At 68.5% G+C, this 15,142-nt stretch overlaps 2 protein-coding genes across 3 annotated transcripts in view; both read right to left on the reverse strand.

Annotated features, from left to right (window-relative positions):
• Positions 1-339: 339 nt before the first annotated feature.
• Positions 340-15,142, reverse strand: part of DOC2A (double C2 domain alpha) — a 20,410-nt gene continuing 5,607 nt past the window's right edge. Inside the window, exons 4-12 of one of the 2 annotated variants that reach the window (XM_050952379.1) lie at positions 8,443-8,522; positions 6,158-6,232; positions 5,747-5,856; positions 4,942-5,068; positions 4,452-4,511; positions 3,488-3,645; positions 1,541-1,622; positions 1,328-1,424; positions 340-600 (exon numbers count right to left, since the gene is read on the reverse strand). In XM_050952379.1, the coding sequence (XP_050808336.1) occupies positions 461-600; positions 1,328-1,424; positions 1,541-1,622; positions 3,488-3,645; positions 4,452-4,511; positions 4,942-5,068; positions 5,747-5,856; positions 6,158-6,232; positions 8,443-8,522 (929 nt within the window). In that variant the 3' untranslated portion in view covers positions 340-460. The remainder of the gene's footprint in view (positions 601-1,327; positions 1,425-1,540; positions 1,623-3,487; positions 3,646-4,451; positions 4,512-4,941; positions 5,069-5,746; positions 5,857-6,157; positions 6,233-8,442; positions 8,523-15,142) is intronic. The other variant, XM_050952378.1, reaches the window with a different exon arrangement.
• The window catches only part of TNFRSF12A (TNF receptor superfamily member 12A), a 28,710-nt gene continuing 16,271 nt past the window's right edge, over positions 2,704-15,142 (reverse strand). Inside the window, exon 6 of the mRNA XM_050952445.1 lies at positions 2,704-2,720. The gene's annotated coding sequence lies outside the window, so the exon portion shown is untranslated. The remainder of the gene's footprint in view (positions 2,721-15,142) is intronic.

Here is a 15,142-nt window from a genome sequence, read left to right on the forward strand (position 1 = left end):
GCTGGTGGTTTTGGGGGGACCCTCCTGGTGCAAATGACCCTTTTTACAAACCGTTTTGTAAAAAAACGGTGCAGAAAAAGGATGCTCCTTTAAGAGCGGGGGTGGGACTTTTGACTGCAGACAAAAAATTACTTTTAAAGGGGAAGGTGCTAAAATTCCTCCTTGAAAGGAGGGGTGTGTGGGAGGGGATGGAGGGGCTAGTTTCCCACCAATCCGAATACTGTTTTGCATAATTTTGCAGCAAGTGACAATTTGCATATGAGGGCCCTCCCCCACAACAGGCTGAGAGGGGTGGAGTCAGTGTCGCCCCTCCGGCAACGTAACCAAACAGCCCCCCCAGACAGACACAGCACGGAGGGGGCGGGTTTCTTCCTGCCCCCGTGTAAACATGCAAGAGTCCTCGTGCAAAGGGCCCTGCTCCTTTAAGAGGCAGGCAGGGAGCTGCGGGCCCCGGGGCCAATCAGGGCGCGAAGGCCGAGGATTCTGGGAGCTCATTGGTCAGCGTGTGCCACTGCTCCCAGCGCTGGTCGGGGGTCTGCAGGCAGCGCAGCCAGTGCCGCAGCCGCTCGCCCTGCGAGCCCAGGCCCAGGGTCGTGCCACCTGCGGGGAGGGGGGGTTAGGGGGCCCCTTGCCTGGCCCTCCAGGCCCTGCCCCCCCCGCCCCACAGAGCCCCTTGCCTGGCCCTCCCAGCCCCCCCCCGCCCCACGGAGCCCCTTGCCTGGCCCCCGGCGGGCCCAGCCCCCCCCGCCCCACGGAGCCCCTTGCCTGGCCCTCCCAGCCCCCCCCCCGCCCCACAGAGCCCCTTGCCTGGCCCTTCCAGCCCCCTCCGCCCCACGGAGCCCCTTGCCTGGCCCCCGGCGGGCCCAGCCCCCCCCCGCCCCACGGAGCCCCTTGCCTGGCCCTCCCAGCCCCCCCCGCCCCACGGAGCCCCTTGCCTGGCCCCGGCGGGCCCAGCCCCCCCCGCCCCACGGAGCCCCTTGCCTGGCCCTTCCAGCCCCCTCCGCCCCACGGAGCCCCTTGCCTGGCCCCCGGCGGGCCCAGCCCCCCCCGCCCCACGGAGCCCCTTGCCTGGCCCTCCCAGCCCCCCCCGCCCCACGGAGCCCCTTGCCTGGCCCCCGGCGGGCCCAGCCCCCCCCGCCCCACGGAGCCCCTTGCCTGGCCCTTCCAGCCCCCTCCGCCCCACGGAGCCCCTTGCCTGGCCCCCCGGGCCCAGAACCCCCCCCGCCCCATGGCACCCCTTGCCTGGCTCTCCGGGCCCTGCCCCATGGCACCCCTTACCCTGCCCCATTGGTGCCGCTTATCCTGTCCCCTGCCCGCGGCCCCTCACCGATGAAGTCGTTGGATTTCCCGAGGTCGTAGTCCCAGACTGTGATCTCCAGGCATTTCTGCGCCAGCTCCGGCTGGGCGATTTCGTAGAGGAATTCCTGAGGGCGGGGGGAGCAGGTGGTCAGGCCAAGTCCCCCCAACAGCCGGGGGCGTTACAGCAACGTGTGGGGGTGCTCTGGGCCCGGCCCCCCACCTGGAGCCCCACCCCCTGCACCTCGTTATATTCAGGGTTCAGCGTTTTCTTCTTCACGCTCGTTTTGTGCTTCGATTTCTTCTCCATGTCTGGTTTGAGGTACCTGCCCAGAGAGACAGGATGAACCCAGGAGTCCCTCCCCTCCCAGAGCTCGGAGAGAACCCAGGCGTCCGGGCTCCCAGCCCCCCTGCTCTGACCACCAGCCCCCCCTCCCCTCCCAGAGCCCGGAGAGAACCCAGGCGTCCGGGCTCCCAGCCCCCCTGCTCTGACCACCAGCCCCCTCCCCTCCCCTCCCAGAGCTGGGCAGAGAACCCAGGAGTCCTGGCTCCCAGCCCCCCTGCTCTAACCCACCAGCCCCCCCTCCCCTCCCAGAGCTGGGGAGAGAACCCAGGAGTCCTGGCTCCCAGCCCCCCTGCTCTGACCACCAGCCCCCACTCCCCTCCCAGAGCCGAGGAGAGAACCCAGGAGCCCTGGCTCCCAGCCCCCCCCGCTCTAACCCACCAGCCTCCACTCCCCTCCCAGAGTTGGGGAGAGAACCCAGGAGTCCTGGCTCCCAGCCCCCCCTTCTCTAACCACCAGCCCCCACTCCCCTCCTAGAGCCGGGGAGAGAACCCAGGAGTCCTGGCTCCCAGCCCCCCTGCTCTCACCCACCAGCCCCCACTCCCCTCCCAGAGCCAGGCAGAGAACCCAGGAGTCCTGGCTCCCAGCCCCCCTGCTCTGACCACCAGCCCCCGCTCCCCTCCCCTCCCCTCCCCGAGCCAGGCAGAGAACCCAGGAGTCCTGGCTCCCAGCCCCCCTGCTCTGACCACCAGCCCCCCCTCCCCTCCCCTCCCAGAGCTGGGCAGAGAACCCAAGAGTCCTGGCTCCAGCCCCCCTGCTCTGACCACCAGCCCCCCCTCCCCTCCCAGAGCTGGGCAGAGAACCCAGGAGTCCTGGCTCCCAGCCCCTCTGCTCTAACCCACAAGCCCCCCCTCCCCTCCCAGAGCTGGGCAGAGAACCCAGGAGTCCTGGCTCCCAGCCCCCCTGCTCTAACCCACCAGCCCCCCCTCCCCTCCCAGAGCTGGGGAGAGAACCCAGGAGTCCTGGCTCCCAGCCCCCCTGCTCTAACCCACCAGCCCCCCCTCCCCTCCCAGAGCTGGGGAGAGAACCCAGGAGTCCTGGCTCCCAGCCCCCCTGCTCTAACCCACCAGCCCCCACTCCCCTTCCAGAGCTGGGGAGAGAACCCAGGAGTCCTGGCTCCCAGCCCCCCTGCTCTAACCCACCAGCCCCCGCTCCCCTTCCAGAGCTGGGGAGAGAACCCAGGAGTCCTGGCTCCCAGCCCCCCTGCTCTGACCACCAGCCCCCACTCCCCTCCCAGAGCCGAGGAGAGAACCCAGGAGTCCTGGCTCCCAGCCCCCCCTTCTCTAACCACCAGCCCCCACTCCCCTCCTAGAGTTGGGGAGAGAACCCAGGAGTCCTGGCTCCCAGCCCCCCTGCTCTAACCCACCAGCCCCCACTCCCTTCCCAGAGCCGGGAGAGAACCCAGGAGTCCTGCAGTTTCCCTAACTCCACCAGAGGGCGCTCTTGCTCTGCGTATGCCCGGTTTAAAGTCAGGACACCGATTTTTGGGGTGGGCCCCACTCCCAGCTCTGCTCCGCGCCAGGCTCCCCACTCTCACCTCCACCCCATCCCCTTTCACCCTCCCCTACGTGCACCCCAATTTCTCCTAGCCCTGCTCAGCGCCCTCCCCCACTCCGCTTCCCTGTACTCTCTAAGTCTTTGCACCTGGGCCCCCTGAATCCAATCCCTTCTCCCCACTGTTTGGCCCCCTCGCCTTCCCCCCCCGTCCCCCACCCAGCACCCTCTGCCTCACACCCTTCCTCCCCGTTCCCAGAGCCCTCTCCCTTTCCCAGCCCCTCAGACTCCCAACTGCCCATGTGTGCCCCCCTCAACCTCACTGCCCCCCCCGTGCCCGTCCCTCCAGCTCACGTTTTGACGTAGGGGTCGGAATAGCCGTTGACGTCCATGGCGGCCAGGTGAGCGCAGCGCAGAATTCCCACCAGCAGCCCACGGCGCTCGGAGCTGTACGTCAGCGCCAGCAGGATCCGACCCCGCTCCTCCAGCTCCCACTGCTCTGCCTGTTCCAGCTGTGGGGGGTAGGGGGAGCTTGTCAGCACACCCTCACGCTGCCATGGGGGACCCAGGCATCCGGGACAGCTTCCCGGGGCCCCCCGGCGCTCCCAGAGCCTGGGATGGGAATGGGACCCAGGCATCTGGGACGGCTCCTCAGGGGACCCTGCGGCGCTCCCAGAGACACACACGGGATGGGAATGGGACCCAGGTGTCTGGGACGGCTCCTCAGGGGACCCTGCGGCGCTCCCAGAGACACACACGGGATGGGAATGGGACCCAGGCGTCTGGGACGGCTCCTCAGGGGATTCTGCGGCGCTCCCAGAGACACACACGGGATGGGAATGGGACCCAGGCGTCTGGGACGGCTCCTCAGGGGACCCTGCGGCGCTCCCAGAGACACACACGGGATGGGAATGGGACCCAGGCGTCTGGGACGGCTCCTCAGGGGACCCTGCGGCGCTCCCAGAGACACACACGGGATGGGAATGGGACCCAGGCCTCTGGGACGGCTCCTCAGGGGACCCTGCGGCGCTCCCAGAGACACACACGGGATGGGAATGGGACCCAGGTGTCTGGGACGGCTCCTCAGGGGACCCTGCGGCGCTCCCAGAGACACACACGGGATGGGAATGGGACCCAGGCGTCTGGGACGGCTCCTCAGGGGACCCTGCGGCGCTCCCAGAGACACACACGGGATGGGAATGGGACCCAGGCGTCTGGGACGGCTCCTCAGGGGACCCTGTGGCGCTCCCAGAGACACACACGGGATGGGACCCAGGCATCTGGGGAGGGATAACTGGCGTGGGGGGAGGGGTCCTACCTCTCTGAGGTAACAGGAGATTCCTCGCAGTGCGGCCGACATGGCGGACGGGGAGGCCAGCTGGAGATGTGGGAGGGAGGCAGCGGGAGAGGAAGAGTCAAAAAACCAGATCCCTGCATGACACACCCTCCCTGCACATCTGGAAAGGCAGTGACTGCTATGGCCCAGCTGGGCAATCTCTGGGGCACATCTGGAAAGGAGAAGGGGCTGGAACACGGTGTATGTTAGAGTTGTGGCCCCAGGGAACAGCTGGAAAAGGAGCAGCTAAAGAACATCTGGCTACTACTCTGGGGCACATCTGGAATTGGGCTCATACTAGCACAGGGAGTGGTCACAAAGGCACATCTGGCAGATGCCACGTGGCACATCTGGAATTGGGCAGGAGGCAGCTGCAGTGCTAGAGGGACCAGCTGAACACGGGAGGGCCTCTCGCACATCTGGACCGTCCAGCAAGGCACATCTGGCTGGGGGAGGGGCTGGGGGGTCTCACCGGGATCTGAGGTTCCAGGCAGATGTTGAAATGCTTCTTCTGGGCAGGCTTGAGGCGCCGGAGCGGCACCCGGGTCTCCCCGATGAACTCGTTATGGGTCAGCTTGTCCTCGTCACAGACTGAGACCCTGGGGGAGACGTGGAGTTGGGGCTGCGGGTCGAGAGTGAGGGGTGCCGTGACAGGAGGGGGCTGCGGGTCAGGAGTGAGGGGCACCGTATGGGGAGGGGGCTGCAGGATGGGAGGGACGGTGCCATGCGGGAAGGGGGCTGCGGGTCGGGAGTGAGAGGCACCACAGGGAGAGGGCTGCGGGTCTGGAGTTTGGGGCATCGTTTGGGTCTGGGGTGGCAGGTCAGGAGTGAGAGGCACCATGCGGGTTGGGAGTGAGGGGCGCCGTGCGGGTCAGGGCTGCAGATTGGGAGTGAGGGGCGCCGTGGGGGGAAGGGGCTGTGGGTTGGGAGTGAGGGGCATCGCAGGGGAGGGAGCTACGGGTTGGGAGTGAGGGGCGCCGTGCGGGTCAGGGCTGCAGATTGGGAGTGAGGGGCACCGTGGGGGGAAGGGGCTGCGGGTTGGGAGTGAGGGGCATCGCAGGGGAGGGAGCTACGGGTTGGGAGTGAGGGGCACTGTGCGGGTTGGGAGTGAAGGGCACCATGCAGGTCGGGAGTGAGGGGCACTGTGTGGGTCAGGGGCTGCGGGTCGGGAGTGAGGGGCACCATGCGAGTCGCGGGCTGCGGGTCGGGTGTGAGGGGCACCATGGCGGGGAGGGGGCTGCAGGGCGGGAGTGAGGGGCGCAGGGCGGGGGGCTCACCGCAGGGTTTTCCGGGCCATATCCTCCCCCGTGATGCCCGTGTACGTCAGCCCCTCGTTCCACACGGGGTTCAGGGTGTTCCGCTGCGTTCGCGTCTTCAGCTTGTTGGCCTGGCGGTGGGGGAGAGGGACGTGGATAAAGCAGCGGGTTCCAGCACGTCCCCCCAAGGCCAGTATGAACCAGTATGGACCAGCAGGCCCATAAACTGATACCGACCGGTTTCCCTGGGCTGAGCTGGTAAGAAGTGGTGGGGCCCGGGACAAACCGGAACGGCCCAGCCCCGAGCTGGTTGTTCCAGGATCAACTGGCCAGGCCCAGTGCGGAGCAGCACAGACCAGTGTGGCCAGGTCTGGAGGGGGCGGGGGGGGTCCGGGCCTGGGGTGTGAGGGGGACAATGGGGGGCATATTTACCTTGCAGGCCCCCGGCAGCAGGTGAAGTTTGACGTAGGGATCAGCCAGGCCATTAAAATCCATTGGCTTCAGCCCCTGGGGGGGAGAGAGAGATCAGAGCCCCCCCAGCTCCCTACGGCCCTGCAACGTCCCTGCACCATGCAGGTGCTGCCTTCCCCAGTGACCCCCAACCCCCTCCCTCCAACTGCGCCAGGGCCCCCGAATGGCTGAGCCCTGAACCAGCCCACAGCACCCACCCAGGGTCTCACCCCAGACTGTCCCCGCTGGGAACTCCCCCATTTCACAGCCCAGAGCAAACCAGGCTCCAGGATGGGGAGGTTTGGCAGAGATTTGAGCCTTGGGGGAAGGGCTGGGCTAGCAGGGGCTGCAGGTCAGGAGTGAGGGGCACCGGCAGAGCTGGGCTGGGCTGGCAGGGGGCTGCGTGTCGGGAATGAGGGGCACCGGCAGAGCTGGGGGGGTGGCAGGGCTGAGCTGGCAGGGGCTGCAGGTCAGGAGTGAGGGGCATCAGCAGAAAATGAGGGGGGGCAGGGCTGGGCTGGCAGGGGGCTGCGGGTCAGGAGTGAGGGGCACCGGCAGAGCTGGAGGGGGAGCCCAGAGCTGGGCTGGCAGGGGCTGCGGGTCGGGAGTGAGGGGCACTTGCAGAGCTGGGGGGAGCAGGGCTGGGCTAGCAGGGGCTGTGGGTGGAGAGTGAGGGGCACTGGCAGCGCTGGGAGGGGGCAGGGCTGGTCTGGCATTGGGCTGCGGGTCGAGAGTGAGGGGCGCCGGCAGCGCTGGGAGGGGGCAGGGCTGGGCTGGTGGGGGCTGTGGGGCGGGAGTGAGGGGCACCGGCAGGTCTGGGGGGGCAGGGCTGGGCTAGCAGGGGCTGCAGGTCGGGAGTGAGGGGCACCGGCAGCGCTGGGAGGGGGCAGGGCTCGGCTGGCAGGGGGCTGCGGGTCGGGAGTGAGGGGCACCGGCAGCGCTGGGAGGGGGCAGGGCTGGGCTAGCAGGGGCTGCGGGTCGGGAGTGAGGGGCACCGGCAGGGCTGGGGGGGCCAGGGCTGGGCTGGCAGGGGCTGCGGGTCGGGAGTGAGGGGCACCGGCAGGGCTGGGGGGGCAGGGCTGGGCTGGCAGGGGGCTGCGGGTCGGGAGTGAGGGGCACCGGCAGCGCTGGGAGGGGGCAGGGCTGGGCTGGCAGGGGGCTGCGGGTCGGGAGTGAGGGGCACCGGCAGGGCTGGGGGGGCAGGGCTGGGCTGGCAGGGGGGCTGCGGGTCGGGAGTGAGGGGCACCGGCAGACCCAGTCCCCATCACCATATTCTGTCTCTTGCGCCTGGTCCCCACCCTGAGTCACCCCGCTGCGTTGCCATGGCAACACAGATGCCTCTGGTCCCAGTCTTGGCAAGTTGCCAGGATGCTGATGGCTGCACCATTCCTGCCGCTGGGAATTGGGGTGTGTGGGTGGATTGAAGGGTCGAGGCAGGACACTGTTGGGGGAGCCCCCCCCATTCCAGTGGGGTTAGGCAGCAGCAAAGGTGGGAAAGAGAGAAAGGGGTGAGCGAGGCTGGAGACGCCTCCCAGCCTTTAATTACAGGGAACACGCAGCCAGATTGAGACATGTCTGCACGGGGACTGCGGGTCGGGCGTCAGTAGCACCGGCAGAGCTGGTGGGGGTCAGAGCTGGGCTGGGCTAGCAGGGACTGTGAGTCGGGAGGTGAGGGGCACCGGCAGAGCTGGGGGGGGCAGGGCTGGGCTGGCAGGGGCTGCGGGTCAGGAGTGAGGGGCACCGGCAGAGCTGGAGGGGAAGGGCTGGGCTGGCAGGGGCTGTGGGTCAGGAGTGAGGGGCACCGGCAGAGCTGGGGGGCAGGGCTGGGCTGGCAGGGGCTGTGGGTCGGGAGTGAGGGGCACCGGCTGAGCTGGGGGTGGGGCAGGGCTGGGCTAGCAGGGGCTGCGGGTCGGGAGTGAGGGGCACCGGCAGAGCTGGGGTAGGGGGCAGGGCTGGGCTGGCAGGGGCTGCGGGTCGGGAGTGAGGGGCACCGGCAGAGCTGGGGTAGGGGGCAGGGCTGGGCTGGCAGGGGCTGCGGGTTGGGAGTGAGGGGCACCGGCAGAGCTGGGGTAGGGGGCAGGGCTGGGCTGGCAGGGGCTGCGGGTCGGGAGTGAGGGGCACCGGCAGAGCTGGGGGGCAGGGCTGGGCTGGCAGGGGCTGCGGGTCGGGAGTGAGGGGCACCGGCAGAGCTGGGGGGGCAGGGCTGGGCTGGCAGGGGCTGCGGAGTGGCAGTGAGCTGGCGGGGGGCTGTGGGTCGAGAGTCCTACCTTGGCCCGGAGGATGGTGCAGTGCAGGGTGCAGCTCTCGGGGTCATAGAGCAGATCAAACTCCAGGGTCCCCAGAGCCGCTGTGGGAAAGAAAACCAGGATCAATCAGAGCCCCCCCCCCCAACTCCCCAGACACTCTGCTGTCCACCCTGACTCCCCACTACCTGTCACCTACTCATAGCCCAGCTCGCTATCTACCTACCCGCACAGCCCCTCGGCTCCCCACCTCCCTATCCCATCCCCATCCAGCCCCTCTATCTCCCCCCCCACCCCCTCTATCTATCCATCCCCCCACACCCCCTCTATCCATCCCCCCACATCCCCTCTATCTATCTTCACACACTCCCTCTATCTATCTTCACACACTCCCTCTATCTATCCCCATCCACCCCCTCTATCGATCCATCCCCCCACACCCCCTCGATCATCTTCACACACTACCTCTATCTATCCCCAGTTCCACCCCTCTATCTATCCCACCCCCCACACTCCCTCTATCTATTCCCCCACACCCCCTCTATCTATCCATGCCCCCCACCCTCTATCTATCTATCCCATCCGCCCCATCTGTCTATCCCCATTTACCCCCTCTATCATTCTACACACACCCCATCTATCTCCACACACCCCATCTATCTATCTGCCTATCTGTCCCCCACACCCTTCTATCTATCCCCATCCACCCCCTCTATCTATCTATCCCCCCCCCCACCCCCTCTAGCTATCTCCACACACCCCATCTATCTATCTGCCTATCTGTCCCCCCACACCCTTCTATCTATCCCCAGCCACCCCCTCTATCTATCTATCCATCCCCCCACACTCCTTCTATCTATCTATCCCATCCACCCATCTATCTATCCATCCCCACACACCCCTTTATCTATCTATCCCCATCCACCCCTCTATCTATCTATCTGTCCCCCCACACCCTCTCTATCTATCTATCTATCTATCTATCTATCTATGTCCCGGAAGCCTGGGGTCTCACTGTGCAGCCCGGTTCTGGGGGCGCTGCAGGGCCCCTAGGGGACCCGTCCCGGACGCCTGGGTCCCCTCCCCCTTCCAGCCACTTACTGGTGTCATTCGAAGTCATAGCTGTCGGCCTCGTATCCCTGCTCTGCGGGCCCCGAGCCGAGGGGGGTGTCGAGGGGGGCGGGCGGGCGGCAGGGCCCCCCCCCGTCCTGCGCGGGGCCTCCCCAGGGCTGCGGCGGGGGGAAGTAGTCGGAGATCTGGCGGATGGGGGCGGATGGGGCCTGGGCTCACGTCGATGGCCATGTGCTCGCGGATCGGCACCGGGGCCTTGTCCCGACCCCCGCCCCGGCCGGACATGCATGCGCCCTGCGAGGGAGGGGGGCGGGGGTTCACCGGGTGCGGGGGGGGTCAGAGCCCCTCCCCTGCAGCCCCCAGCTCCGTTCCCTCTCCCCGCACCGCCTGCGCTGCCCCCCACTTGCATCCCCCTCCTCACTGCCCCCCACCCGCCCTACCTCCCAGCTCCGTCCCCCCACCTGCATCCCCCTCCTCCACTGCCCCCCTCCCCTGCCCTACCCCCAGCTCCCTCCCCCACCTGCATCCCCCTCCTCCACTGCCCCCCAGCCCTGCTCTCTACCTCCCAGCTCCGTCCCCCACCTGCATCCTCCTCCACTGCCCCCACCCCTGCCCTACCTCCCAGCTCCGTCCCCCACCTTGCATCCCTCCTACCCACTGCCCCCCACCCCTGCCCTACCTCCCAGCTCCGTCCCCCACCTGCATCCCCCTCTCCACTGCCCCCCTCCCCTGCCCTACCTCCAGCTCCGTCCCACCTGCATCCCCCTCCTCCACTGCCCCCACCCCTGCCCTACCTCCCAGCTCCGTCCCCACCTGCATCCCCCCTCCACTGCCCCCTCCCCCATAGCTGTGCCCCTGCCCCCAGCTCCATCCCCCACCTGCATCCCCCTCTCCACTGCCCCCCACCCCTGCCACTACCTCCCAGCTCCGTCCCCACCTGCATCCCCCTCCTCCACTTGCCCCCACCCCTGCCCTACCTCCCAGCTCCGTCCCCCAGCTCCATCCCCCTCCTCCACTGCCCCCCCATCTGCATCCCCCTCTTCCACTGCCACCTGCACTGCCCCCACCTGCATCCCCCCACAACCCCTCCTCTGCCTCCCAGGTCATTCTCCCACTTCCTCCCCTTGCCCCCTCCCCTCAGCCTCGGACCAAGTTCATTCCCCTCCCCCTTCTGCCCCAAAATCTCCCCCCGCCCGCGCTACCTGCTCCCTTCTCGCCGGCAACAAGTAGCTGGAGGGATCGCGCCTGGCGGGATGAGCAGCCGGAGGATCGGCGGGGGGGCGAGTCCAGAGGGGCGGGGCTGGGCTGGGCGGACAGACAGACAGACAGACCTGGCCTGGGTGTGATGGGGAGAACCCGGGGCTACGGGGACACCAGAAAAGCGAATTCACCCAAAATGCTGTGGCGGAGGGGAAGGCGGGGAGGGGGGCTGGGAGCCAGGACGCCTGGTCTCTCCTGCGTGGTAAATAAAGCAAGAAAGAGAGTTAGTACAGGGTGCAGCGGTGCCCCCTCACTCCCGACCCGCAGCCCCTGCCAGCCAGCCCAGCACCCCCCCCCCAGCTCTGCCGGTGCCCTCACTCCCGACCCGCAGCCACTGCCAGCCCTGCCCCCCCCCCAGCTTGCCGGTGCCCCTCACTCCCGACCCGCAGCCCTTGCCAGCCCTGCCCCCCTCCCGCTCTGCCGGTGCCCCTCACTCACGACCCGCAGCCACTGCCCAGCCCAGCCCTGGCCCCCCAGCTCTGCCGGTGCCCCTCACTCCCGACCCACAGCCCCCGCCAGCCCAGCCCTGCCCCCCAGCTCTGCCGGGCCCCTTCACTCCCGACCCACAAGCCCCTGCCAGCCCAGCCCTGCGCCCCAAGCTCTGCCGGTGCCCCTCACTCCCGACCTCGCAGCCCCTAGCCAGCCCAGCCCTGACCCCCCAGCTCTGCCGGGGCCCCTCACTTCTGACCCACAGCCCCTGCCAGCCCAGCCCGCTCACGGAGATAAATGTGGGATCTCTCGACCAGGGAATATACTGGGAGATTCAGAGATTTCAATCTCCCCCCTCCCGCCTCCTGCTCCACTGCCCCCCATCCATGTTGCCATGACAACTCCCAACCTGGTTCCAGTTCAAGGGCCAGGAAATATTCCATCCAGTGGCGGATGCTGCGGACTGACATTTAATGAAGAGATCGCCAGCGGCGCCAGCTGAAGGATCGGGGGAGAGGGCGGGCCCTGGGGTCTCTCCCATCCAGGGGGTCGGGGGGGCTGGGTTTTCACAGGCAGGGAATGCGAGTCTATGAACGTCCAAGCAGGAGGAGCCATCATTTAATGTGATCCAGGGGGAGGGGGGAGCCCAGGCTAATTAGGGCTGAAAGCAGCTGTCGGGGGCGGGGGGCGGACAGGCGGGAACCCAGGAGCTGGGTGCTGGACGAGGGAGGAGGGAGGAGAGAGGGTTGGAGAGAGAAGAAAATTAAATTCTGGGCTCCCCCCCCCAGCTATGCTAGTGCCCCTCACTCCCGACCGCAGCCCCTGCCAGCCCAGCCCCCCAGCTCTGCCAGTGCCCCCACTACCAACCCACAGCCCCTGCCAGCCCAGCCCGGCCACCTCCAACTCTGCTAGTGCCCTCACTCCCGACCCACAGCCCCTGGCCAGCCCAGCCCTGCCCCCCCCGCTCTGCCGGTGCCCCTCACTCCCGACCCGCAGCCCCTGCCAGCCCAGCCCTGCCCCCCCCAGCTCTGCCAGTGCCCTCACTCCCGACCCACAGCCCCTGCCAGCCGAGCCCTGCCCCCCCCAGCTCTGCCAGATGCCCCTCACTCCGACCCGCAGCCCCCCGCCAGCCCAGCCCTGCCCCCCCAGCTTTCTGCGGTGCCCCTCACTCCCGACCCGCAGCCCCCCCGCCAAGCCCAGCCCTGCCCCCCCAGCTCTGCCGGTGCCCCTCACTCCCGACCCGCAGCCCCCCCGCCAGCCCAAGCCCTGCCCCCCCGCTCTGCCAGGGCCCCTCACTCCCGACCCGCAGCCACACCGCCAGCCCAGCCTAGTGCCCCACCAGCCTGCCGGTGCCCCTCACTCCCGACCCGCAGCCCCCCCCCAGCCCAGCCCTGCCCCCCCAGCTCTGCCGGTGCCCTCACTCCCGACCCGCAGCCCCCCGCCAGCGTTCCTGGTGCGCTGTGGCGCATTGGGGGGACTGAGCGCTGCTGCCAATGGGGGAGGCGGGCGCCGGCCTGGGGGCTGAATGAGGCCAGGCCGGGCTGCGGATGGGGAACTCGACGGGCTCCGGGGTTGGGACACGTCTCGGCTGAGAGGAACGTGGGCTCCCGGCGCATCGTCGCGCTTCCAGTTCTTGGCTCCGGGGAAGTAAGTCAGCGCCCTGCGCGGGGCTGGAGACGGGGGAGCCAGGCGCCAGCCAGGCCCTGCCCGGGGCCGGATCGGAGCTGGTGCCCCCCACCGGGCCAGGCCCCTGCCCCATTCCCCGGCCCCCCGAGCCAGCCAGGCCCTGCCGGGGGCCGGATCGGAAGATGGTGCCCCCCACCGGGGCCAGGCCCCTGCCTCATTCCCGCCCCCGAGCCAGCCAGGCCTGCACCTGGGACCCCCCACCGGGGCCAAGGCCCTGCCCCATTTCCCCCCCCCCCCGAGCCAGCCAGGCCCTGCCCTGGGACCCCCACCGGGGCCAGGCCCCTGCCCCATTCCCGGCCCCCGAGCCAGCCAGGCCCTGCCCTGGGACCCCCCACCGGGGCCAGGCCCCTGCCCCATCCCCGGCCCCCCGAGCAAGCCAGGCCCTGCCCGGGCCGGATCGGAGCCGGCGCCCCCCATCGGGGCCAGGCCCTTCTGGCCTGCGTCCCGCAAGCCCGGCTCTTGCTGCGGGCCTGTGCCCCACGTCGGGGGCGGGCGGCTCGGATGCGGCTCCGCACGTTGTGCCCATGCAGGGCTCTGCCTGCTCTGGCCGACTCGTTAGCGGCCCCTGCCTGGCATCGCTAATTAGGGGCGGGGGGGGCCCTCTCAGCTGTTTGTCTGTTTGGGGCCCAGACTGTCTGACTTTAAAATCCTATCAATAAAGCTCCCCCCCACTTACCGGCTCCTCTCCTTCCCTTGCAGGAACAGCCGTTCCTCCAGACACCCCCAAACAGACCTGGGGGCGCTGAAGGGTCCTGGCTTTCAGTTTCGCTTTTCTCCGGAGATGCGGCCACTCTGGGCTGGGGCAGGGGCTGGTTATACAAGGACCCCAGGTTCGGTGCCGATCTGGGGCCTCCGCAGTGGGTGGGGCGGGCTCACAGGGACCCGTTTTTCGGGGCTGGGATGCAGCCACCTCTGGGGAGGGATGCGGGGCCTAGACACACGGGATACCTCGCCTGGCCCTGAGATGCAGCCGCCTCTGGGGAGGGAGGGGGGGGCTGTTTGTAGCGGGGTTTTTTCTGGACCGGGCCCAACAACTCCTCTCGACTATATCCGTCCCTCATCTGGCTGGGTTTGTAGCTCCCAGCTCAGAGCGCGTGCATTTTGTCCTTACCGCGCCTCTGCCAGATTGTGTCCCACGTCCGCCCCCACTTCGCTGCTGCCCCGCCCACCTGGGGAGACGAGGCGGCTGCGGCTGGAACCCAGGAGTCCGGGATCTCGGGACCGAGCCCAGCGCGTGAGACGATGAGCAGATCTGCGCCCCAGCACCCGCCACTCAGCCAAAACACAAGAATCAGCCACGTCCCAGCCCCGGGCGGGGGTCCCGGTTGTACCCAGCCCCGCGTCCCTCCCCAGAGGTGGCTGCATCCCAGCCCCGGGCGAGGAGTCCCTGAGCCCCCCCGCATAGGACCATTTGGGGGGGAAGCCGGGGCGTGCAGTAGCAGAACGTGGCCACACGATGGCGACAGAACCCAGAAAATGAGGAACACGAGACAGGGGCACAGTCCTGACCTGCAGCCCAGGGAAGCAGCTCCGGAACCCAGGCGTACGGGCTCCCAGCCCTGCCCCCAGAGCGGGGAGAGAACCCAGGCGTCGGGCTCCCAGCCCCGCCCCCAGAGCGGGGAGAGAACCCCGGAGTCCGGGCTTCCAGCCCCTAAAGCGGGGAGAGAACCAGGAGTCCGGGCTCCCAGCCCCTCCCCCAGGGCGGAGAGAAACAGGAGTCCGGGCTTCCAGCTCTAGAGCGGGGAGAGAAACCCAGGAGTCCGGGCTCCCAGCCCGTGCCCCCCCCATCCCCTCGTCACAAAAGCCCGAAGTTAAGAATTCCCGGCTGCGCAGTCCAGGTGAGTTAACCCTTCCGAGCCGGCCCCAACTGCCCCCGCTATGGGGAGGGGGGCAGACAGGGATCTGGGCTGAAACAATTCAGCGGGGGACCCGAGCCAGGACGCCTGGGGTTCTTTGCAGGGGAGTGGGAGATGGTGGGTCAGAGCAGGGGGGGCTGGAGCCAGGGCTCCTGGGTTCTCTCCCGGTATGGGAGGGGGGGCTGGTGGTTAGAGGCAGGGGGGGCTGGAGCAAGACTCCTGGGTTCTCTCCCTGGCTAATGGAGGGGAGTGGGGGAGCTGGGGTTAGAGCAGGGGGGGCTAGGGAGCCAGGACTCCTGGGTTCTCTCCCTGGTTCGGGAGGGGTAAGTGGGGGTGGTGGGTCAGAGCAGGGGGGCGGGAGCCAGGACTCCTGGGTTCTCTCACGGCCTGGTGCCGCTGTTTCTATAAATAGCCTTTTCTCG

This window comes from Gopherus flavomarginatus, chromosome 5 (genome assembly GCF_025201925.1).
Source record: "Gopherus flavomarginatus isolate rGopFla2 chromosome 5, rGopFla2.mat.asm, whole genome shotgun sequence".
Classification (NCBI taxonomy): Eukaryota; Metazoa; Chordata; order Testudines; family Testudinidae; genus Gopherus; species Gopherus flavomarginatus.